This window comes from Physella acuta, unplaced genomic scaffold (assembly GCF_028476545.2).
Source record: "Physella acuta isolate Inbredline_101_S28 unplaced genomic scaffold, ASM2847654v3 ptg000363l, whole genome shotgun sequence".
In the NCBI taxonomy this organism is placed as follows: domain Eukaryota; kingdom Metazoa; phylum Mollusca; class Gastropoda; family Physidae; genus Physella; species Physella acuta.
Window position 1 is genome coordinate 212,794 of NW_026731882.1, and position 24,631 is coordinate 237,424.

At 33.3% G+C, this 24,631-nt stretch overlaps 3 protein-coding genes across 3 annotated transcripts; 2 read left to right on the forward strand and 1 right to left on the reverse strand.

Annotated features, from left to right (window-relative positions):
* The first annotated feature begins 3,350 nt into the window (after positions 1-3,350).
* Positions 3,351-6,045, forward strand: LOC131941472 (uncharacterized). The gene is made up of 6 exons (XM_059300749.1): positions 3,351-3,357; positions 3,827-4,153; positions 4,535-4,582; positions 4,709-4,762; positions 5,220-5,342; positions 5,803-6,045. Exons 1-6 carry the CDS (start codon positions 3,351-3,353, stop codon positions 6,036-6,038), a joined length of 795 nt encoding a protein of 264 aa, XP_059156732.1. The 3' UTR covers positions 6,039-6,045.
* An 8,364-nt stretch (positions 6,046-14,409) lies between these two features.
* LOC131941473 (uncharacterized) lies at positions 14,410-17,104 on the forward strand. The gene is made up of 6 exons (XM_059300750.1): positions 14,410-14,416; positions 14,886-15,212; positions 15,594-15,641; positions 15,768-15,821; positions 16,279-16,401; positions 16,862-17,104. Exons 1-6 carry the CDS (start codon positions 14,410-14,412, stop codon positions 17,095-17,097), a joined length of 795 nt encoding a protein of 264 aa, XP_059156733.1. The 3' UTR covers positions 17,098-17,104.
* A 139-nt stretch (positions 17,105-17,243) lies between these two features.
* Positions 17,244-23,264, reverse strand: LOC131941475 (ankyrin repeat domain-containing protein 24-like). Its single transcript, XM_059300751.1, has 4 exons — positions 23,234-23,264; positions 20,429-21,220; positions 19,471-19,627; positions 17,244-18,850 (listed from the first exon to the last, which is right to left on the reverse strand). The coding sequence occupies exons 1-4, from the start codon at positions 23,262-23,264 to the stop codon at positions 18,601-18,603; spliced, it is 1,230 nt and encodes a 409-aa protein (XP_059156734.1). The 3' UTR covers positions 17,244-18,600.
* Between the last annotated feature and the right edge of the window lie 1,367 nt (positions 23,265-24,631).

Consider the following 24,631-nt stretch of genomic DNA (forward strand, 5'->3'; position numbering starts at 1 on the left):
AAGGATAGTTACAAATGTGAAAAAAGTAAGGAAAAAAGTATACACTATTTGATGGGAATTTTTTTAGATGTGTCTGGACCAAAGGAAGGGAAGGTGTGATCAGATCTTTAATTTTCTCGTACATTTGTTACATACCCAGATGAACTGAGTGATAGGAAGGTTCTAGTGACTAGGCTTCGAACTCGTGACTATCGGATTAGCAGCCGAGTGCGCTACCGACTAGACCAACAGTCTCATGTAAATTTATTTATTCTATAATTAGATATATAATATCCACTAATATAGGCCTATTGGTTGTTTTCTTTAACTAATTCAATAATTAATATTATAGACCTACAGATTGGTGAAATAAGTCAATACAGTATTGTCCTACCTTCTCGTCACTAATTTTTATTTATTTATTTTGCCCTCCAGTTTATTTTGGTTATTTCCCTTTCCCTAACCTTATTCTATTTCATGTTATTTTGTTGTGTTGTTTTTCCAACGCACCCGTGTTTTTTTTTTGTTTTTTTTCTTGTTAAACTTGTAATGATACCGCGCGTGTGAACTAATTCTTTACAATTTACCTTTTCAGTTTCATCCCATAACATTCATGATTGTTATTTCACTGAATTTTAAATTGTATTTCTTGAACGCTTCAACATAAAAATAAATCACTAGAGTTACGTTACAGATAAACACCAACATTTACTAAATTACTTTGACGTTATGACCGGGTAAAAATAAAAACATGAACCATATAAATAGAAGGGATGTTAATTTGATTAAAATATTTATATACGTTATGATTACATAGACATGTTGTTCGTTTTAAGCGTGTGTACTTTAACAAAGCAGGAAATTAAACTCATGTGTCAAGTTGTTTCATTAAATGAATTCTAGATTTTAAATTTACAATAGAGACACTATATTCTAGCACTCTATAGTTTACAATATTCAGATCGATTTTTTTAAAAAATACTGGCATTCTAACTATTGTGCTTAGTTACAGAAATTACATTTTATCAAAATAACATTTATGCTGTATGTATATTTAAACACAATTTCAAAGATATGTGCAATCTGCTCCGTTTCATATTAACATATAGTTGTGTTTTATGTAAGTATTTAAATGTTGTACATATTTATTTCATTACTAGACGGCTTGCATTGCATTGTTCTAACTTATGTGAATATATACCTTAACTGTAATTAGTGAAAATGCTGGCGCTATCCAACGAAGCGGTGAGTTTAGTGTATGTCTGCACGGTGTTGGTGAAACAGGTGAACTCTACTGTACCTACTTCATGGGCCGTTAATTTTTCAAAGGTACTTAATTATTTTAGCGTTGGGTTGAGTGAGTAATGATTAGTTTTTTACTCTGAGAGAGTAATGATTATTTTTTTTTTACCTAGAGAGAGAAAAGTTTAGTTTTTTTACTCTGAGAGAGAAAAGTTTAATTTTTTACCCTGAGAGAGAAAAGATTATTTTCACCCTAAGAAAGTAATGATAATTTTTTTGAACCAGGTCTGTTTGGGCAGGTTATACACATATTGCCATATAGACAGCAGGACAGCATGACGTCATGTTCATCCAGTCTACGTCACGGCATTGACAAAGCGGTTCTCAAAGTGAACGTCAGCATAAACAGAAGAGAGTGGTCGACTGTGGTGGTCATTACGTTTAGGACGTTGATCTCTACAGAGTTCAGATATGTAAGTTTAGCTTGTGTGACCTGACTTAATGGTCACTCGTGTGTTGTTTGTCTTAAGATCATCCAACGATAGCGAGTTTAGATATGTGAGTTGAGCTTGTGGGATATGTTTAAATGGTCATTCAAAGCTATTGAGTTCAGATATCTAGATATAGCATGTGTGATCTTTCTTAATGATCACTCAAGGCTATTGAGTTTTGGTATATAGCTATAGCATGTGTTGTCTTTCTTAGGTCATCCTACGATAGCGAGTTTATATATGTACCTATAGCATGTGTAATCTGTCGTAATATTCATTCAACTATATGTTTAGTTATGTGAGTATTGAATCTCACTCTGGCCTAAGATTAAAATAAAAAAAAAATAATTTAGGTTAGATAAATGAGTATGGCATTTTAGTATAGGAGTAAGAAAAATAAAATACTGAAGACGGTATCTTTGTGTTTAAACATGGTTGTTAATCTATTATTGCTGTTGTAGGTGGTAGTTGGTTGAAGTGACGGCTCTATTTTGTAAAAGTTGTAAATGTTAAATAACGTGTGTGTACGCTAATTATTGTATCCAATCAACCTGTGACTGTCGTGAGAACTAATTAGACAATTAACTTCCTGTGTTCAATTCTTACACGCTTGTCATAGCTTGTTAAGTTTATAATATTCAAGATGTGGAGTTTTTCGAGAATTTCACACACTTGAATAACTTGATCTGTATACAACAATTAACCTTTGATTAACTTAGCTCGTTAATTAACGATTCCGCGAAGGTACTTTGACTTTTGTGTCATACATATTTCAAGATAATTACAAAGTAATTTTTTGTAAATTTTTTAATACACTTCAGTGTAACTGTACATTTTGAAAGTGCTAAAACCAGTTATAGTTGCAAAGAAATAGATTACCGTTTTTATAGATTGAATTAGGTTTTAAGTCGCAGGCTGGTGAATTTCGAAGTGCTTTTTGCCGGTCTATTGCCATCTTGTAATGCTATAGGAAACAAACTATTGTATTAGTAAATTTGTATGCATCATATTGAGATTATTTAATTTGGAATTGTAAAATTTAACGTAGCAAAATGTACCAAGGGTTGTGGGGATCGACAAAGTTGTAGGCTAGTACAAATTAAAACTTGTCTCAAAGAAATTGTAGAAAAATAGTGTCTGGTTAGTAGGCTAACAAAGTTTCATCCTGTAAAAAAATGAAATGTAAAACACAAAAAGATGCTTAAAATTTGTAGAAACGAAAAAAATAGGCCGCACGTTTAAAAGCTGTGTTTAGAAAGATCGAGTTTGGTTTATTACATGCTACTCCAACATTGTATATAAGTGTCTTTACCCTCCCCCCCCCCCTACACACCCCCACCCCACTCCACCCAGCTGTGCGCTGTTGACCTAGCTCACGGCTGTGTAGGCTTCAAGCCCCTGACCTGCTATTGTGACGTCACAACGCAGATCGTCATCAACCTCACAGCCCGAGTTTCGCTGAGTGAGGCGGACATACAAGGGTACATAACCCACAGCCAGACTAACCTAGAGACAAGAAGTAATATTCAACGGTTACCTCCCATCATAGGTATCTATATTTGAAATAAGTTATGCCGTGCTATAAAAAAATGAAGTATAATTAGTGCACACCTGTCGTTTAGTTATTTATTCAACTAAATGACAGGTGTGAAGTAAGTAAATACTTAAATTAACAATTTGATAAAAGCGTATTTTGAATTTTAAATATTGATTTTTTAACCTCCAACAAACATGTGAAAGGTGTTTGTCATAATACCTCAGCACATCACATGGTGTGTGTCATACATACCTCAGCACATAAAATCGTGTGTGTAATACACACTTCAGCACATCACATGGTGTGTGTCATACATACTTCAGCACATAAAATCGTGTGTGTAATACATACTTCAGTAAATAAAATGGTGTATGTCACACAATCTAAAGTACATCTTTACTGCCGATTAGATAAACAATATAAGCTCTTATATTCATGGCGCAACTCTAAATATATAGGACTGCAGCGTAAATAAATTATATTAAATTAATTTATATCACGTAAACTTTATTAATTTATTTAATGTTGATTGATTTTTCCAGAGTGTGTTAACTATTTTTTTTTTACTCTAATCCAGATGTTTCTTCATTAACACTAACCCCACACAAAGTGACCTCTGACCCTAGCCAGAGAGCAGCACTAATACTAAAGGAACAAAACGTGACCTCTGACACGGTGACCTTACCTGGGCATGTGCGGACAGTTGAGGTGTGTTGCCACGACACACCTGAGCCGTGTGTCGGTCATCTGTCAGCTGACAACCTGACCGTGTCGTCCAACACAACGTGTGTGTCGTACGGCATCACACGGCATACAACAACTTATCTGACGTACAGCTATACCATATGTGGTCTGGCATCCAGCAGGAGGTTTACAGTACTGGTAGATGGGCACAATTTTTCAGGTCTATTAATTAATTAAGTAAATAATTAGCCGCATGTCAATGATTTTTTAAACACGCACAATTTTTCAGGTCTGTTTAATTAATTAAGTAAATAATTAGCCGCATGTCATTGATTTTTAAACACACACAATTTTATAATCATAGATCTGTATTTAATTAGGCTCTTTATATGTTTTAATTATTTTTTTCTATGACGATTATTGCTAATATAACTTATATAATATAAACTTTTTTTTTCATTTCATGCATATTCATATATTTTAATTTACAAAATAAGTATTTATAACTATCTAAAAATATTTAAAAAAATATATTTTTAAAAATTAATATTTTTGCAATTTAAAAGCTCTAACATTTTTCTGATGTTCTTGTCATCGACAGCATCAACTGTTAAAACAACATCAACACCTGGTGGTGTATCAGACACAGGTTTGATTGACACAATTTTGTGAATACATATAAGTTTTTTTTTAAAATGAATTATGGGTATTAGAATTTAGTTTTCAGATTTATGAAATATAAATATGTTTATAACAAAGTAATTTTTGTCAACAGAAACCATTTCTAGCTTTACCATAGACGGGAGGACTGTGGTCAATAATACAACAGGTGGGTTTAGTCTACCTTAGTCTACATGAAGAAACAAATGGATTTTTTAATACATGTGTAGTGGTTCTTGTATAATTCTGAGTGACAGCTATGTACAGTTGCCTTGGTCGTCTTGGAAGTACGCTGCTAGTCATGCGAGTTTATGTAATGAAAATATATACTTTTATTTTTAAATACTTCTGATCTTGAAAGTCTCATTTATCGAAAGATGCTGATTTAAATGTAATTACGCTAAACACTATAAAATGTTGTAATATGTTTAAACATTAACGGACGTTTAGCAAAGAAAAGATGTATGAATAAATTAAATACATTGATAATATATTCTCTAGTGGGGAGAAGGTTTAGTCCGTATCAATTAATTAGCTGTTTTTTTTAAACTTCAGCTATCCCTTGGAATAACTGTTTTCGCTTAAATTGACCTACAATTTTGGCAATGTATTAATTAATTCTCCAGGGATAACTCTATACACGGACACAGACCAGGAGAAGTCGACTGTTTTGGTTGTCGCCCTTTCTGTGTCTATCGCACTGCTTGTTCTGTTGTTATTGGCTCTGTTGGTTTTCTACATTTGTAAAGGTCAAATTATTCGAATTTTACTATATTTTAACATACGTCAATTAGATTCTTGATTACAATAAGAAATATAGTCATAATAATAATTTAAAAATATAATCTTATTAAATTATTACCCAAAGTTCAAATAAGTTGATTCAGCAATTTATGAAAGGAAAACAGAATAGCTACAGTTAAATGAGTTAAAATGAGTAACAATATTACCGGATGAGGCCTCTCAACACAATCTGAAAGAGTTCATAAGCCAAAAGCCATAATTTTAATATACTAATTATTTCCTTGAGCTCTCATTAAAAGTCATCGTTAATTATATTAAATCATGGGTGTTATAATTCTTCAAATGCACAATTACTTTTTAGTCTTGTAATTAATTGCATTTAAATTACTTTATTTGGTTTTAAGTTAATGTATCATTTAATTAAATAATAACCGCTTTACTAATTAATGAATCTGTTGACCACAGGTAAACGTCTCCTACAGAACCTCACTGAGATGGTGGGAGGGTCTGAGTCGGCCAAAATCCCGCGGACAGCCGGCGATGACGTCACCACTGAGCACGTGTACGAGTCTGTTATTTACACTGACACTGCCGGTGTCAGGGTGGACGTCTGGCAAACTGACATGACAGACAGTTCGTTAATTAAACTGGACACATCACTAGCTAATGATGAGTACATCATTCCGTCTGACCTCGTGTAGGGTAAGATCTAGGTCAGGTTGTAAATTACTAATAATAGTTTAGAAATAAAGTTTCAAAGTAAAAATGACGTTGTGTTTGGATGTTTTATTTATTCACTTGAAAAAAAAATTATGCCCTGTCTATTTGACATTTCTAATCGTGTGTTTCTATTGTTAAAAAAATTAAAGTTAAAATAATTTAAAAACAAAATATACAATAAATAATATACGTTGTGTAACAAATGAAAAAAATAAATTATGACCAAAGTTAAGTGGAATAATAACACTATTTACCTAGAATTGAAAAAATCACAGCTATATAGTAAAAATTAACAATGCAACTACCCTACTACAATAGATGTAAATTAATTAAATTAAGGACATAACTAGTCTCAAACACAATTAACCTCATATTGTTATTGAGTTTAATTAATCACTGCTATGTTATCAATGTAAGCTTATATTATGTAGGACACGAACATGGCCTTAACTTTCAAAATAAAGGTAATTAATTAAATATGTAATAATTTTATACTCAAAAGTTTTCCCCAAAAAATCTGGAAAAAATTAATAAATATTATTATCTACATTATGAGCAAGCCGACAACAGTATTTTCTATGCCGCGTATTATATTCTCATTGCGGTAATGTGTAAATTGAATCAGTTTGTTTTGTGTTGAGCCATCATTTATTTCAACTGTCTCGAATTTGGTGAAATGATTCCGTAACATGATGATATTAAAACAAGACAAAATTTTTGTCATGCTGCGAAATGAAATCGACAAAATTGACATAATGTTCTCCGTATCTTTCCCCTTCCACCACAATCAGACAAACTTAAAACACATACTGGCTACATAGGAAACAGCTGTTACACACATACTGGTTACATAATAAACAGCAAACAGCTGTTACACATACAGGTTGCATAGCAAACAGCTAGAGAGCAAACAGCTGTTACACCACCACCTGCTCACAACGATCAGGTTAAAGATTAAATGTATTCAGGTTTTCAGTAGTTCAGAATATCAACAAAATATCCAAATGATAATTGAACAGAAAATTAAAATAGCATAGTACTGATGGTAGAATTTTATTTGACAATCACGGTTTGGGCTGTATATAAAATCAAATATGAGTCAAGTAAGGAAAATATATGTTTCAAGTCAAGCAAATTAGTTTGGTAGTTTTTTAAATAGTAACTAAATTACATCAACTGTGTTCACGGATATAAAAACAGTTTACTACATATCCATTCCCAAAAACAATATACTAAGCAACACCATCGTAGTATAGAACGTAGCTTAAAATAACACAAATATATGGCTACGATAGTCAGATATATAAAATTTTCATCTCAGTTATGTATTTGCTAAATAAAAATAGTTAGTGACTTACAAAATGGGAAAAGAAAATATTGAATTTTCAATTAATTGAATGATACGATAGAAATAAAATTATACTAAATACTAAATATATAAATAAAATCAAACTGAAAATTATAACCTATTTAAAAAAAAAAATTCATGATGTGTTTACATTGTCACTTGGTGTAAAATATGCTTGTATTGCAATACTAACTTTACACAGCAAATAGTTTTGAAATTGCTTGACATCAAAGCTAGGTGTGGAGTCTTGAGTTGAAGATGTGTATCCGTTTGCTTCAATCCCAGCAATAGCTAGCGCCTTTGGTAGTGTGTTGAAGTCACAGTTACTATAAACCTCACCACCTAAATTTACAATCTTTGCTGACTCAATGTTGTGGGTGAAATTACTGTAAAGATACGTGTACACATTTTAGCTTTGTTAAAATATAAATTGATCAATTATTAAGACTGAAAAAACTAATGTAAATCTCTTTAGTCCTAGTTTTCAATTAGAAAGATACAATAGAGAAAATATATTTTTTGACCTCAACAAATGAACGGTTAGTGTTGTCAGCATTATGCCAAGCCGTCTTTACTTTCTCCAACGTATGTCAGGTACCCATCCGAGCTGGGTGGACTCAGGAATGTCTTACAGTCACAAATCCGTACCGAGAATCGAACTCGAAATTTTTGGAGTAACAGGCAAACACTTAACCCTTCGACCACGCCATTTAATATTGTTATGAATTTTTATAGCAAAACAGGATAAATAAACATTTTAAAGTACTGAAACAATAAATAAAAACGTTTTAATTACAAGATTTCATGTAATAATGCACTAAAAAGGAGAAAATATTTCATTATCTTAAAATATATTTTAATACTAAACCATTACATATATATTACATTTTCAAAACCTTTTCAAAAAGTCTACAGCTCTACCGCTTTGCCACTCCGCTCCTTGGAACAGTGTTGGAGTAACATTTGATGCCTTTTTACTATTACAATTTGCTAATCAATGGAAAGTAAAATAATATTTACCCAAGGGAGAGTTCAGTTAATGCCAAGAGAAGTAAGAGGCACAGCTTTATTTCCATTTTTATATCAGTTGAGGCTGCAATCCAATGATTTATGAAAATTATATATATATATATATATATATATATATATATATATATATATATATATATATATATATATATATATATATATATATATACATATATATATATATATACATATATATATATACATATATATATATACATATATATACATATATATATATATATATATATATATATATATATATATATATATATATATATATATATATATATATATATATATTAGCTCATTATGCAAGCCTCAACATACAGATGTCTAGACTATGCAATTAAATCTTCTTTGCTGACGCTCATAAGACACGGCAATGCCCTGGGCAACATATGTCTGATTGCGTAGCAGCTTTTAATTATGTACAAGAGTGATGCTTCAATTAATATAACAAATAATGCTGTATTGGATGAACAGCTTAAAGTATTGATTTTGGAATGATAGTTACATTGTGTTGATAGATAGCAGTTCATATGCGCTTGCAATACAAATTTCATATGAGAGGATTATTTGTAACGTAGTTGGCTCAGAGAGCGCACATATTAGAACCATAGCATTTGTTGCGAGTAGGACATATGAAATATGTGTTATATCAGGATCACAATATGGACGCTGTATTTCGGTAGTAGGAAGATGTTCCGCGAATGGAGGTTACGTGTAGGCAAGTCACAGTGGCGTAGGCATTAAAGGGGAGTTTGGGGTTATAACCCCCCCCCCACCAGGCTATTTATAGGTCTAAAAACCCGACCAAAAAATATTTACACATTGACAGAATAATGTTTTTAAAGGTATGATACGGCAGTGATTGTCCTATAGTTACTTACACATAATATTGCTTGATCTGTAGTATTAAGATAGGCAAACCTTCAAACCTTTTCCAAAACTTATCGCCCCTATTTAAATTGTCTAATAATGGTAATAGTTTTGTACCTAGCACATTAAAAACAATTTCTTTTCGTAATAATACTAACATTTTAGTATACTAGATGTTACGGTCTATTGCCGCTCGAGCCCGTATCTTCTTCTAATAATTGTTTAATACTTGCGACCAGTTGTTACGACCAACCTTTCGTTCAACTCCAAACACGTTTCAAGGTACTGTTCAAACCTTTATTTAGCTTGTCTTTTCATCATTACACCACAAGCCCTCGACCCTAGCCGCTACCAACAAACCCTAGCCGCTACCAACAAGCCCTCGACCCTAGCCGCTACCAACAAGCCCTCGACCCTAGCCGCTACCAACAAGCCCTCGACCCTAGCCGCTACCAACAAGCCCTAGCCGCTACCAACAAGCCCTCGACACTACCAACAAGCCCTCGACCCTAGCCGCTACCAACAAACCCTCGACCCTAGCCGCTACCAACAAGCCCTCGACCCTAGCCGCTACCAACAAGCCCTCGACCCTAGCCGCTACCAACCAAGCCCTCGACCCTAGCTACTACCAACAAGCCCTCGACCCTAGCCGCTACCAACAAGCCCTCGACCCTAGCCGCTACCAACAAGCCCCTAACCGCTACCAACAAGCCCTCGACACTACCAACAAGCCCTCCACCCTAGCCGCTACCAACAAGCCCTCGACCCTAGCCGCTACCAACAAGCCCCTAGCCGCTACCAACAAGCCCCTAACCGCTACCAACAAGCCCTCGACACTACCAACAAGCCCTCCACCCTAGCCGCTACCAACAAGCCCCTAACCGCTACCAACAAGCCCTCCACCCTAGCCGCTACCAACAAGCCCTCCACCCTAGCCGCTACCAACAAGCCCTCCACCCTAGCCACTACCAACAAGCCCCTAGCTTCTACCAACAAGCCCTAGCCGCTACCAACAAGCCCTCGACCCTAGCCGCTACCAACAAGCCCCTAGCCGCTACCAACAAGCCCTCGACCCTAGCCGCTACCAACCAACCCTCGACCCTAGCCGCTACCAACAAGCCCCTAGCCGCTACCAACAAGCCCTCGACCCTAGCCGCTACCAACCAACCCTCGACCCTAGCCGCTACTAACCAACCCCCGACCCTAGACGCTACCAACCAACCACCCCACACAATCATTTACTCCTGCTTTTATACCCGCATTTGAGCTGAGATAACAATATATAAACACAGTGTTAACTACACACGGGGTTAACTCAACTCACACATGTCTCTCCCCTACGTTCTAGATTATTCTAACTTATTCTAATCTACCCTACCATTGACCCGCAACACGAAGAATGAAATAGCTGTATAAAGGAAAGATCAAAGAGTTTTTGCGAACAAAGATTTCCAAAAATAATACGAAATTACCCGTGTGATTGCTTGTAATGTTAAAGGTGTAGCGAGTGCTAATATCTCAAACAAAAGCGTGTTTGTGAGGTGTAAAATACTGTGTAAGTGTAATCAGGCGTGCCTTGTACTGTACTCGTGTGATCGTGTTATAGTTCGTTGTATGGAGAAATGTGTGTGGTGTGAGCACACTCATACACACAAACGTATACACACATCTCACTCACTCAGACAACTAAACACCTTTTTGTACACTAATACATACTAAACCGCACATTTTCCAAGAATTAAAAAAGGATAGTTACAAATGTGAAAAAAGTAAGGAAAAAAGTATACACTATTTGATGGGAATTTTTTTAGATGTGTCTGGACCAAAGGAAGGGAAGGTGTGATCAGATCTTTAATTTTCTCGTACATTTGTTACATACCCAGATGAACTGAGTGATAGGAAGGTTCTAGTGACTAGGCTTCGAACTCGTGACTATCGGATTAGCAGCCGAGTGCGCTACCGACTAGACCAACAGTCTCATGTAAATTTATTTATTCTATAATTAGATATATAATATCCACTAATATAGGCCTATTGGTTGTTTTCTTTAACTAATTCAATAATTAATATTATAGACCTACAGATTGGTGAAATAAGTCAATACAGTATTGTCCTACCTTCTCGTCACTAATTTTTATTTATTTATTTTGCCCTCCAGTTTATTTTGGTTATTTCCCTTTCCCTAACCTTATTCTATTTCATGTTATTTTGTTGTGTTGTTTTTCCAACGCACCCGTGTTTTTTTTTTGTTTTTTTTCTTGTTAAACTTGTAATGATACCGCGCGTGTGAACTAATTCTTTACAATTTACCTTTTCAGTTTCATCCCATAACATTCATGATTGTTATTTCACTGAATTTTAAATTGTATTTCTTGAACGCTTCAACATAAAAATAAATCACTAGAGTTACGTTACAGATAAACACCAACATTTACTAAATTACTTTGACGTTATGACCGGGTAAAAATAAAAACATGAACCATATAAATAGAAGGGATGTTAATTTGATTAAAATATTTATATACGTTATGATTACATAGACATGTTGTTCGTTTTAAGCGTGTGTACTTTAACAAAGCAGGAAATTAAACTCATGTGTCAAGTTGTTTCATTAAATGAATTCTAGATTTTAAATTTACAATAGAGACACTATATTCTAGCACTCTATAGTTTACAATATTCAGATCGATTTTTTTAAAAAATACTGGCATTCTAACTATTGTGCTTAGTTACAGAAATTACATTTTATCAAAATAACATTTATGCTGTATGTATATTTAAACACAATTTCAAAGATATGTGCAATCTGCTCCGTTTCATATTAACATATAGTTGTGTTTTATGTAAGTATTTAAATGTTGTACATATTTATTTCATTACTAGACGGCTTGCATTGCATTGTTCTAACTTATGTGAATATATACCTTAACTGTAATTAGTGAAAATGCTGGCGCTATCCAACGAAGCGGTGAGTTTAGTGTATGTCTGCACGGTGTTGGTGAAACAGGTGAACTCTACTGTACCTACTTCATGGGCCGTTAATTTTTCAAAGGTACTTAATTATTTTAGCGTTGGGTTGAGTGAGTAATGATTAGTTTTTTACTCTGAGAGAGTAATGATTATTTTTTTTTTACCTAGAGAGAGAAAAGTTTAGTTTTTTTACTCTGAGAGAGAAAAGTTTAATTTTTTACCCTGAGAGAGAAAAGATTATTTTCACCCTAAGAAAGTAATGATAATTTTTTTGAACCAGGTCTGTTTGGGCAGGTTATACACATATTGCCATATAGACAGCAGGACAGCATGACGTCATGTTCATCCAGTCTACGTCACGGCATTGACAAAGCGGTTCTCAAAGTGAACGTCAGCATAAACAGAAGAGAGTGGTCGACTGTGGTGGTCATTACGTTTAGGACGTTGATCTCTACAGAGTTCAGATATGTAAGTTTAGCTTGTGTGACCTGACTTAATGGTCACTCGTGTGTTGTTTGTCTTAAGATCATCCAACGATAGCGAGTTTAGATATGTGAGTTGAGCTTGTGGGATATGTTTAAATGGTCATTCAAAGCTATTGAGTTCAGATATCTAGATATAGCATGTGTGATCTTTCTTAATGATCACTCAAGGCTATTGAGTTTTGGTATATAGCTATAGCATGTGTTGTCTTTCTTAGGTCATCCTACGATAGCGAGTTTATATATGTACCTATAGCATGTGTAATCTGTCGTAATATTCATTCAACTATATGTTTAGTTATGTGAGTATTGAATCTCACTCTGGCCTAAGATTAAAATAAAAAAAAAATAATTTAGGTTAGATAAATGAGTATGGCATTTTAGTATAGGAGTAAGAAAAATAAAATACTGAAGACGGTATCTTTGTGTTTAAACATGGTTGTTAATCTATTATTGCTGTTGTAGGTGGTAGTTGGTTGAAGTGACGGCTCTATTTTGTAAAAGTTGTAAATGTTAAATAACGTGTGTGTACGCTAATTATTGTATCCAATCAACCTGTGACTGTCGTGAGAACTAATTAGACAATTAACTTCCTGTGTTCAATTCTTACACGCTTGTCATAGCTTGTTAAGTTTATAATATTCAAGATGTGGAGTTTTTCGAGAATTTCACACACTTGAATAACTTGATCTGTATACAACAATTAACCTTTGATTAACTTAGCTCGTTAATTAACGATTCCGCGAAGGTACTTTGACTTTTGTGTCATACATATTTCAAGATAATTACAAAGTAATTTTTTGTAAATTTTTTAATACACTTCAGTGTAACTGTACATTTTGAAAGTGCTAAAACCAGTTATAGTTGCAAAGAAATAGATTACCGTTTTTATAGATTGAATTAGGTTTTAAGTCGCAGGCTGGTGAATTTCGAAGTGCTTTTTGCCGGTCTATTGCCATCTTGTAATGCTATAGGAAACAAACTATTGTATTAGTAAATTTGTATGCATCATATTGAGATTATTTAATTTGGAATTGTAAAATTTAACGTAGCAAAATGTACCAAGGGTTGTGGGGATCGACAAAGTTGTAGGCTAGTACAAATTAAAACTTGTCTCAAAGAAATTGTAGAAAAATAGTGTCTGGTTAGTAGGCTAACAAAGTTTCATCCTGTAAAAAAATGAAATGTAAAACACAAAAAGATGCTTAAAATTTGTAGAAACGAAAAAAATAGGCCGCACGTTTAAAAGCTGTGTTTAGAAAGATCGAGTTTGGTTTATTACATGCTACTCCAACATTGTATATAAGTGTCTTTACCCTCCCCCCCCCCCCCTACACACCCCCACCCCACTCCACCCAGCTGTGCGCTGTTGACCTAGCTCACGGCTGTGTAGGCTTCAAGCCCCTGACCTGCTATTGTGACGTCACAACGCAGATCGTCATCAACCTCACAGCCCGAGTTTCGCTGAGTGAGGCGGACATACAAGGGTACATAACCCACAGCCAGACTAACCTAGAGACAAGAAGTAATATTCAACGGTTACCTCCCATCATAGGTATCTATATTTGAAATAAGTTATGCCGTGCTATAAAAAAATGAAGTATAATTAGTGCACACCTGTCGTTTAGTTATTTATTCAACTAAATGACAGGTGTGAAGTAAGTAAATACTTAAATTAACAATTTGATAAAAGCGTATTTTGAATTTTAAATATTGATTTTTTAACCTCCAACAAACATGTGAAAGGTGTTTGTCATAATACCTCAGCACATCACATGGTGTGTGTCATACATACCTCAGCACATAAAATCGTGTGTGTAATACACACTTCAGCACATCACATGGTGTGTGTCATACATACTTCAGCACATAAAATCGTGTGTGTAATACATACTTCAGTAAATAAAATGGTGTATGTCACACAATCTAAAGTACATCTTTACTGCCGATTAGATAAACAATATAAGCTCTTATATTCATGGCGCAACTCTAAATATATAGGACTGCAGCGTAAATAAATTATATTAAATTAATTTATATCACGTAAACTTTATTAATTTATTTAATGTTGATTGATTTTTCCAGAGTGTGTTAACTATTTTTTTTTTACTCTAATCCAGATGTTTCTTCATTAACACTAACCCCACACAAAGTGACCTCTGACCCTAGCCAGAGAGCAGCACTAATACTAAAGGAACAAAACGTGACCTCTGACACGGTGACCTTACCTGGGCATGTGCGGACAGTTGAGGTGTGTTGCCACGACACACCTGAGCCGTGTGTCGGTCATCTGTCAGCTGACAACCTGACCGTGTCGTCCAACACAACGTGTGTGTCGTACGGCATCACACGGCATACAACAACTTATCTGACGTACAGCTATACCATATGTGGTCTGGCATCCAGCAGGAGGTTTACAGTACTGGTAGATGGGCACAATTTTTCAGGTCTATTAATTAATTAAGTAAATAATTAGCCGCATGTCAATGATTTTTTAAACACGCACAATTTTTCAGGTCTGTTTAATTAATTAAGTAAATAATTAGCCGCATGTCATTGATTTTTAAACACACACAATTTTATAATCATAGATCTGTATTTAATTAGGCTCTTTATATGTTTTAATTATTTTTTTCTATGACGATTATTGCTAATATAACTTATATAATATAAACTTTTTTTTTCATTTCATGCATATTCATATATTTTAATTTACAAAATAAGTATTTATAACTATCTAAAAATATTTAAAAAAATATATTTTTAAAAATTAATATTTTTGCAATTTAAAAGCTCTAACATTTTTCTGATGTTCTTGTCATCGACAGCATCAACTGTTAAAACAACATCAACACCTGGTGGTGTATCAGACACAGGTTTGATTGACACAATTTTGTGAATACATATAAGTTTTTTTTTAAAATGAATTATGGGTATTAGAATTTAGTTTTCAGATTTATGAAATATAAATATGTTTATAACAAAGTAATTTTTGTCAACAGAAACCATTTCTAGCTTTACCATAGACGGGAGGACTGTGGTCAATAATACAACAGGTGGGTTTAGTCTACCTTAGTCTACATGAAGAAACAAATGGATTTTTTAATACATGTGTAGTGGTTCTTGTATAATTCTGAGTGACAGCTATGTACAGTTGCCTTGGTCGTCTTGGAAGTACGCTGCTAGTCATGCGAGTTTATGTAATGAAAATATATACTTTTATTTTTAAATACTTCTGATCTTGAAAGTCTCATTTATCGAAAGATGCTGATTTAAATGTAATTACGCTAAACACTATAAAATGTTGTAATATGTTTAAACATTAACGGACGTTTAGCAAAGAAAAGATGTATGAATAAATTAAATACATTGATAATATATTCTCTAGTGGGGAGAAGGTTTAGTCCGTATCAATTAATTAGCTGTTTTTTTTAAACTTCAGCTATCCCTTGGAATAACTGTTTTCGCTTAAATTGACCTACAATTTTGGCAATGTATTAATTAATTCTCCAGGGATAACTCTATACACGGACACAGACCAGGAGAAGTCGACTGTTTTGGTTGTCGCCCTTTCTGTGTCTATCGCACTGCTTGTTCTGTTGTTATTGGCTCTGTTGGTTTTCTACATTTGTAAAGGTCAAATTATTCGAATTTTACTATATTTTAACATACGTCAATTAGATTCTTGATTACAATAAGAAATATAGTCATAATAATAATTTAAAAATATAATCTTATTAAATTATTACCCAAAGTTCAAATAAGTTGATTCAGCAATTTATGAAAGGAAAACAGAATAGCTACAGTTAAATGAGTTAAAATGAGTAACAATATTACCGGATGAGGCCTCTCAACACAATCTGAAAGAGTTCATAAGCCAAAAGCCATAATTTTAATATACTAATTATTTCCTTGAGCTCTCATTAAAAGTCATCGTTAATTATATTAAATCATGGGTGTTATAATTCTTCAAATGCACAATTACTTTTTAGTCTTGTAATTAATTGCATTTAAATTACTTTATTTGGTTTTAAGTTAATGTATCATTTAATTAAATAATAACCGCTTTACTAATTAATGAATCTGTTGACCACAGGTAAACGTCTCCTACAGAACCTCACTGAGATGGTGGGAGGGTCTGAGTCGGCCAAAATCCCGCGGACAGCCGGCGATGACGTCACCACTGAGCACGTGTACGAGTCTGTTATTTACACTGACACTGCCGGTGTCAGGGTGGACGTCTGGCAAACTGACATGACAGACAGTTCGTTAATTAAACTGGACACATCACTAGCTAATGATGAGTACATCATTCCGTCTGACCTCGTGTAGGGTAAGATCTAGGTCAGGTTGTAAATTACTAATAATAGTTTAGAAATAAAGTTTCAAAGTAAAAATGACGTTGTGTTTGGATGTTTTATTTATTCACTTGAAAAAAAAATTATGCCCTGTCTATTTGACATTTCTAATCGTGTGTTTCTATTGTTAAAAAAATTAAAGTTAAAATAATTTAAAAACAAAATATACAATAAATAATATACGTTGTGTAACAAATGAAAAAAATAAATTATGACCAAAGTTAAGTGGAATAATAACACTATTTACCTAGAATTGAAAAAATCACAGCTATATAGTAAAAATTAACAATGCAACTACCCTACTACAATAGATGTAAATTAATTAAATTAAGGACATAACTAGTCTCAAACACAATTAACCTCATATTGTTATTGAGTTTAATTAATCACTGCTATGTTATCAATGTAAGCTTATATTATGTAGGACACGAACATGGCCTTAACTTTCAAAATAAAGGTAATTAATTAAATATGTAATAATTTTATACTCAAAAGTTTTCCCCAAAAAATCTGGAAAAAATTAATAAATATTATTATCTACATTATGAGCAAGCCGACAACAGTATTTTCTATGCCGCGTATTATATTCTCATTGCGGTAATGTGTAAATTGAATCAGTTTGTTTTGTGTTGAGCCATCATTTATTTCAACTGTCTCGAATTTGGTGAAATGATTCCGTAACATGATGATATTAAAACAAGACAAAATTTTTGTCATGCTGCGAAATGAAATCGACAAAATTGACATAATGTTCTCCGTATCTTTCCCCTTCCACCACAATCAGACAAACTTAAAACACATACTGGCTACATAGGAAACAGCTGTTACACACATACTGGTTACATAATAAACAGCAAACAGCTGTTACACATACAGGTTGCATAGCAAACAGCTAGAGAGCAAACAGCTGTTACACCACCACCTGCTCACAACGATCAGGTTAAAGATTAAATGTATTCAGGTTTTCAGTAGTTCAGAATATCAACAAAATATCCAAATGATAATTGAACAGAAAATTAAAATAGCATAGTACTGATGGTAGAATTTTATTTGACAATCACGGTTTGGGCTGTATATAAAATCAAATATGAGTCAAGTAAGGAAAATATATGTTTCAAGTCAAGCAAATTAGTTTGGTAGTTTTTTAAATAGTAACTAAATTACATCAACTGTGTTCACGGATATAAAAACAGTTTACTACATATCCATTCCCAAAAACAATATACTAAGCAACACCATCGTAGTATAGAACGTAGCTTAAAATAACACAAATATATGGCTACGATAGTCAGATATATAAAATTTTCATCTCAGTTATGTATTTGCTAAATAAAAATAGTTAGTGACTTACAAAATGGGAAAAGAAAATATTGAATTTTCAATTAATTGAATGATACGATAGAAATAAAATTATACTAAATACTAAATATATAAATAAAATCAAACTGAAAATTATAACCTATTTAAAAAAAAAAATTCATGATGTGTTTACATTGTCACTTGGTGTAAAATATGCTTGTATTGCAATACTAACTTTACACAGCAAATAGTTTTGAAATTGCTTGACATCAAAGCTAGGTGTGGAGTCTTGAGTTGAAGATGTGTATCCGTTTGCTTCAATCCCAGCAATAGCTAGCGCCTTTGGTAGTGTGTTGAAGTCACAGTTACTATAAACCTCACCACCTAAATTTACAATCTTTGCTGACTCAATGTTGTGGGTGAAATTACTGTAAAGATACGTGTACACATTTTAGCTTTGTTAAAATATAAATTGATCAATTATTAAGACTGAAAAAACTAATGTAAATCTCTTTAGTCCTAGTTTTCAATTAGAAAGATACAATAGAGAAAATATATTTTTTGACCTCAACAAATGAACGGTTAGTGTTGTCAGCATTATGCCAAGCCGTCTTTACTTTCTCCAACGTATGTCAGGTACCCATCCGAGCTGGGTGGACTCAGGAATGTCTTACAGTCACAAATCCGTACCGAGAATCGAACTCGAAATTTTTGGAGTAACAGGCAAACACTTAACCCTTCGACCACGCCATTTAATATTGTTATGAATTTTTATAGCAAAACAGGATAAATAAATGTTATATTGATTTTTATAGGCACATAACTGTAACAGCCGCAAAAGGCAATTCAGTACAGTATTTAATAAATACATGATACATTTTATATTACTAGCAAAATTTTTAAAAAATTCACCATATTTTACAGTGTTTTAAAGATTTTTATGATAATCAAATGCAACAAAACACAAGGTGCTAATAATATTAATGACAAACAATATAAGACGAATAATTACATACATAAAGCTAAAAAGTAGACATCTAATACTCACATGACCAGATTTAAATCTGTTTTCCTTGTTGTGATTCCGGAGATCATATTAATCACTTCTTTATCCCAACAGACCTTCAGCATTTGAAAAAGTTTCTCAAACATGTTGGTCTCTACTACAGGCTGGTAACATTTGAATGTGGGGATTTCCCCTTGACCTGTGGTAAAAAACCAAACATGACAGTCAATAACAACATTGAATTATCGATATTCGATAAGCTAATTATTTTTTCATTTACACTAATTTAATTAATTTTGACTTTCTTACAATACACTGGTATAAAATATACTGAGTTTTTTTATAGAAATTGTTTGTAGGGTGTATGTAGCATTTTTCACAGTATTGTCAAGACACCTTTTGTCTATTAAGATATATTTTCTGGCGCTTAATTTTTTCTAACGTGTATGCTTGCTTAAGAATTGCGACTCATATATGGCTCATAACTCTAGGTGAGAAATGCTATCTTCTTCACTTTTTCTTCGATCTTGATTTTAGTGTGGGAAGGGATCCCCTAAAACACAATTAAGTATACGTGTCAAATGGTTATGCGCCATTAAGGCCATTGACCCCAATTTTAGCCTGATTTTCTTTTTGGATTTGCTTCCATAGCCTTTGTCCAACCGAAAAAAAACTACAAGGCAGCAGTTGTTTAATTTTTGAGTTGTCTCTTCTAGAAGAGAGGCTGTTTAGCAACATAAGCTTTACCGACTCGACCACGAGTTAATATTAGCTAGAAGTGCTAGTAAGCGAGTGTCATTGATTTCATATACATTTATTGTTCTATTTATAATTTCTACCCCTAATATATATATATATATATATATATATATATATATATATATATATATATATATATATATATATATATATATATATATATATGTGTGTGTGTGTATGTGTGTGTATGTATGTGCGTGTGTGTGTGTGTGTGTGTGTGTGCAACTAAGACAAATCTTACCTTTGTATGCAACCAGTGACTTCTCATTTGACGCTACTGTATCTTCTGACTTGCATTGTCGTTTTTTTCTTCGTCTTTTCCTTGTTTTCTTCTTCAGAAACGAGTTAGCCAATCGAATAGCTTGACACACACATTCATCGTTTGGGTTGTCTCTTAAAACTTTCTCTCGTAACATCTCAGTGATTTGTTTGTTGCCCATCTCCACTGCGTACATCATTGCTGTACACCCGCATTTGTCTTTAGCGTTGACGTCACACCCCATCCTCACCATCTCGTACACTAAATCAAAATCTCCAGTACCTATAGCGTACATCAGAGCAGTTTTACCTAGATTACACGTAGCATTAGGGTCTGCTTTAGCATCATACAACTTTTTAGCGGCGTTAGTGTGTCCATGTTTAGCTGCTATAAGTAACGGTGTTAACCCAGCTCTATCTTTAGCCTCGACATCACATTTCTTGAGCAGCAATTCTAGCGTTCGCATATCTCCACTAACGACAGCGTGCATCAAAACTGACCAGTGGTCAGTATTCAAAAGGTCAGTCTTTGCGCCGTTATCTAACAAAATCTCCACAATATCGTCGTATCCTTGACCAGCCGCGATAGCCAGCGCAGTGTCCTGGTTGTCGTTGGTCTTATTGACGTTCGCACCATTACTGAGCAGCACCACCACTGCCTGTACACGTCTGGCTTGAGAGGCGATAATCAGGGGCGTGTCTCCGCGTGGGGGATAGTGTGTGTTGGTGAGGTTGTGGTGTACCACGTGATCTAACCATGTGACGTCTATCTTAGCTGAATACATATGTAAACATGTATGAGATAATTATGACAAAATATTGTATACTCAGGTATAAATAAATACGTTATATATATATAAATATAAATAAATAAATAAATATATATATATATATTGTAACGTTTACCTATCTACCAGGCAGATAGATGGTGAACGTCCCCGGATTCTTTTTTCGGGGTTATATGCAAATGACTTAAAGCCTAAATGAATGAACGCTAACCCAACAACACACTAGGGCTCGATTTCGATGTCTAGGGAAAACTAGTGATACTATTGAAGTTAACAACTCATTCAATCTGCATACAACCTTTAATAAGCGAACACAGTTGTTGCAGAACACTAGGTTAAACGAGATAAAATATTTAATTTAGAAAATAACAAAACCCAACTTACAAAGCGTAAGAAAAAATACTATCACAGATTTTAACACTGTATAAAAATAGCCACAGGTCACACAACACTGCTATAGCTTCAAGAATCACTTGGCGACAAGTAATATTATACTAGAAGACTAAACCAACTTAAGAAAGCATTGCACACTCAGGACTTAAGTTCTCTCACGTTCAAATGGTCAGAATCTATTTCCGGACAACATAGACGGCATGGTCAAGATGGACTGCTTGATCAAGGTGAACTGCCTCGTGTCGCGTGTGTGCGATCTAGTTAAAGACTTAGGCAACAGGGGAGGTTATCCTCAACTCATGTGGCCATTGGTTGGGGTGGTCATCTGGTCTGAATTAATCAATCAGATCTTGATGGAAAATTTCTACGTCTTAGACACTCTTAATAAGACAGTGGAAAAACCCCGGTAGTTGCACCATCAATCCATATATGGTATTAACACAATGTCAAAATAAAACATTACTGGACCTAAGTAGGTCACAATATATATATATATATATATATATATATATGTAGTGTGTGTGTGTGCATATTAAATCTACGGTATATTAATAAATTCCGAATTACGATATTTCAACTCTGCATCTCTCTAGAAAGGCATACAAGTTTATAATTTAAAATTTGGACTCAAATTGCTTAGACCAAGATAATCTAATAAACACAACAAGTAGCATTCTCTGCTCATTGAAAGCAATATGATTTGCTACAGTGATTGAGTGGGTTTCAATTATTAATCAGTATGATTAAATTGGGTGTGGACACGATGTGTATTTAATTTTGTTATTATTTACTTTATTGATAGTTGTTTATTCTTTGCACACATCAACTAAACATAAGATTTGAAATGCTATATGTTGCTAATCTTAAGAGGTCAGAATATTATAATGTTAAGTTAAATACAAATACATTCATGTTTATTACTCGGATTTAGCTGAATTTACTTTGAATTATAGCAGTTCAATTTTCAAAACTAATTTGTTATGAATTTTCAAATGGGTCCATTAAAAACACTAGTTTTAATGCCCTGAAATTACCCAATATATATATATATATATATATATATATATATATATATATATATATATATACATATATATGGATATGCATACAAATATTTATATGTATACTATTTTATACCGTGTGACTAAATATGAATGTATATATTGTATATGAGAATTGAAATAATAGTATATATATATATATATATATATATATATATATATATATATATATATATATATATATATATATATATATATATATGTTTGCGTGTGTGTAATATTTCCTTTTCTTTGTTAAAATAGGTATGAACAACTACTACTGTTCTGACAAAAAATAATGCCGATTGAATTTCAAGCGTGTATGTATTAGTAGATATTGTTTGTATACATATAAAGTCAAGATTCAGCAGTTACTAGGCTACAAGTTTGAAGTCAATCGATTCTTATGTAAGCATGTTAAGACACATTTCTTCTATATAGTATCAAGGTTTAATTTAAGTGTTAGATTCTTTTCTAGACCACAGACATACTGTGTCAATGTTTAATGAATATTACCACACTGAATAATATAGTTTAGATAACAACTGATTTTTAAAAAAAGCTTACTGTGTCGTTGTAATGGAACACTATCCGCCATTTTCATTTTATGCAGTAATTTATTTAGGTCAAATATGTAGCCTATAGTTCGTGTGTATAAATAAAAGTATCAATATTGGTATGCTACTGCAGTGGGTATCAAAATAACGGTTAAGTTGAAAAGGCTTTAGACAGAAACATGTCATTTTCTAGCCAAAATATTTTAACAGATGTAACACAAATAGTTTAAAGTAACAACATCGATACACTTTTAAATATATATTTGATATTTATTTACCTGTAATAAAAAACGTATTTTATTAAAAATCACGCTATGTATATTATGTATTCACATTGTTGAAGTGGTCGGACAAGACATACGATAATTAGCTGTACATAAGTCTGGAACTTCATTATGAACATACTCTGACGTAAAGTTGGTTAAACTATGCATTAATTTCGTAACTATTTTAAATTTACTTTTTACCTTAGTAAAAATTTAAATTATCTGTATAAGTTAGTTTTTCTAAACTTGACTACAATGTATTGGTTGTTATGTATAATTGCAATGGGACATTTTTTAACCAAAATAACATGTAAATGCATTAAACAGATACCGTGGAGCTTGTTGAAGCATACTATGTAAACAAACCTAAAATACTAAAGCATACATGGCCTGGATGGGTTAATAAACAGTACACACAAATAGTTAAATGTTTTTTCTACTAATGTCACAAGGCGGGGACGGGAATGCGAATCGTCCCTGTTACACTATTCAAAGGGTGACACCATACAAGGGTGTGTCACCAATCTAGAGGGTGACACCAAAACGAAATATAGCAAATTGTAATGATAAAGTCTTTATGTTTTTCCAGTAAGTGTAATATCTTGATAACATTATATACATCGATGAGCACATTGTAACATAACCCGTGGTAGAGAATTGGTGACACCACATTGCCAAGAGTTGTACTACATCATACATGTGGTTGGTGGAGGAGGGGGTGACACACTGCTTACCGCGTGCCGCCAAGTCGCCGCCAACGACTTCATTATAGCTGTTTAGTTAATTAATCCAAGGAAAAGGAATATTAAAGAAAAAGATCATATTTAGGCTTAAAATTATTTCACGAATGATGTTAAAATACTCATGATGTTGATGAATAAGTGTGGTACAAAATGTTTGCGTACTTTGTAAACAATAACATTCATTCATTTGAAAAAAAAATGTGCCAAAGTTCAAGCTATTATATTTAAAAATGTTTCTGTATTGATTACAATATATATTAGTTGGTCATTAACAAAAAGGAGTATGTTTTCCATTGCATAATATGTACAGTTCCTCTTTAGATCTAACGATCGATTGCGCATATAAAAAACATATATTTCTTAGCCTCGGCTTATACAGGAATGGTGTGGTAAGCAGTG